Source organism: Aphanomyces astaci, assembly GCF_000520075.1.
Source record: "Aphanomyces astaci strain APO3 unplaced genomic scaffold supercont1.704, whole genome shotgun sequence".
Taxonomy (NCBI): Eukaryota; Oomycota; class Saprolegniomycetes; order Saprolegniales; family Verrucalvaceae; genus Aphanomyces; species Aphanomyces astaci.
The window spans coordinates 1-1588 of record NW_009798967.1 but is presented as its reverse complement, the minus strand read 5'-3'; the positions used below and the strand labels follow the sequence as shown (position 1 = coordinate 1588).

The 1588-nt window shown below is 56.9% G+C and overlaps 1 protein-coding gene across 1 annotated transcript; it reads right to left on the bottom strand.

Annotated features, from left to right (window-relative positions):
- Window positions 1-17: 17 nt before the first annotated feature.
- On the bottom strand, window positions 18-1463 carry H257_19501 (hypothetical protein; the record flags this gene model as incomplete). The annotated part of the gene is made up of 5 exons (XM_009848642.1): window positions 18-225; window positions 285-752; window positions 822-1079; window positions 1127-1245; window positions 1293-1463. Coding segments are annotated over 5 exons (1223 nt in total), but the record flags the coding sequence as incomplete, so codon positions are not given.
- Between the last annotated feature and the right edge of the window lie 125 nt (window positions 1464-1588).

Here is a 1588-nt window from a genome sequence, read left to right as displayed (position 1 = left end):
ATTGTAGCAAAACGGACACATGGACGCAGGGTTGACACCGTCAACTTTGTATCCTGTTGCGTGGATGCACCGCTTGCACGGCGTGCCTTGCTGGTAGCATTCCCAACGAGGGGCCGTGCGACAGGTGGCGTCACATCCCCCCGACGCTGTGAGATTGCCTTCGTCGCACGACTCCATCCATGACACGAACCCATCGCCACAAGTACTCAGATCATTTTGACACCCCTACGTAAAAGTCAAGTCATCATCAGTGTCAGTGCCTCGTAACATCCCATTCAACTTACAGTTTGCCAAGGGTTGGCGTTGCAAAAGGCAAAGGACGTTTGCACACACGTGGCGAGGTTGTCTCCCAACTGCGGCACAATGGCGTTGCAGCTAGCCTTGGCGTCCGTAAGCGCTTGTGACCAGACGAAGGGACCGGAGGGGGGGCCGGCGTTGTTCTTGGCGTACGCGAGGTTGGCGGACTTGGGCTGGAAAAAGCGTTGGCGGAACAGTTCCGATTTCAACGACGCTTTGAATGAGGCGCAGGCCCCCGCCGTGCGGACGCAAAGGGGGGCCTTGTACACGGCCGCACAAGCGTCGCTGCGACAAGGGCAGTTCGGCTGCGACGTGCACGCATAAGGGCACAGGGCGCCACAACCAGGGTCGGTGGGGTTGGACGCACAAAACGACACGATGCGGTTGGTGCACGCGAGCTTGTTGGCACTCGAAGTGTTGGTCACGTTCGCTCCAAGTTTGCACACGGACGGAAGCTACAACACAAGTATCGACCGTAAACAAAACGAATGGTTGGCGATCGATGGTGGATTGGTGGCTCGTACATAGTTTGTAATGCATTGGTCTCCCGAGCACCCCTGGTTGGCGGCGAACGTGTTGACAATATCTTGGTAGATGTACGTGTTGTTGCACTCGGGGTGCGTGCACGTGAACGCGCTGTCGCCAAACGGACACGCGACTTTGGTGTACTCGACCGTCGCGGAAGTGCCCGTCATGAACGAGCTGCACCCGCTGGGGGTACACGGCGTGGGTGCAGCGTTGGTGCAGTTGGGGGACCCAGGGACACAGCAATACTGGTACACCTATCGTGTTGTTAGCAAGGACTTTTTTCATGTCGATAGCCTCGTACCGAGTTGGTGCACGAGGGGCTGTTGGTGTTCAATTGGCACGGCACATTCAAACACGGGTGGGCCGGAGCCAGGGCCGCTTTTTGGGCAGCCGTGAGGTAGTTGCACAGAAACATCGAGTCTACGGGCAACTTATTGAGCATGACAATCATTGTAATAGACTACTACCTTGGCATTCAGGCGCGTTGAAACAGTTCTGCCCAGACCCCGTGCACTGCTTGCAAGGCGACACCGTCGTGCTGAGCGCACAAAACGATTTCATGCCAGTGGGCAGTTGGGCGGCGTCCAGCGCACAGGCCGTGTTGAGGTCGCACGTTTGACGCGGGTCCGTGCACACGTCTTCAATCAAGGTTAGGTGTCAGAAGGAGCAAGAGGAGGTTTACATACCAGCAGCATTCGTTCGTGGTGCCCACAGTACAGTCAACCCCACTAGAAGGGCAACGACTAGTCGTCCCATGATGTCG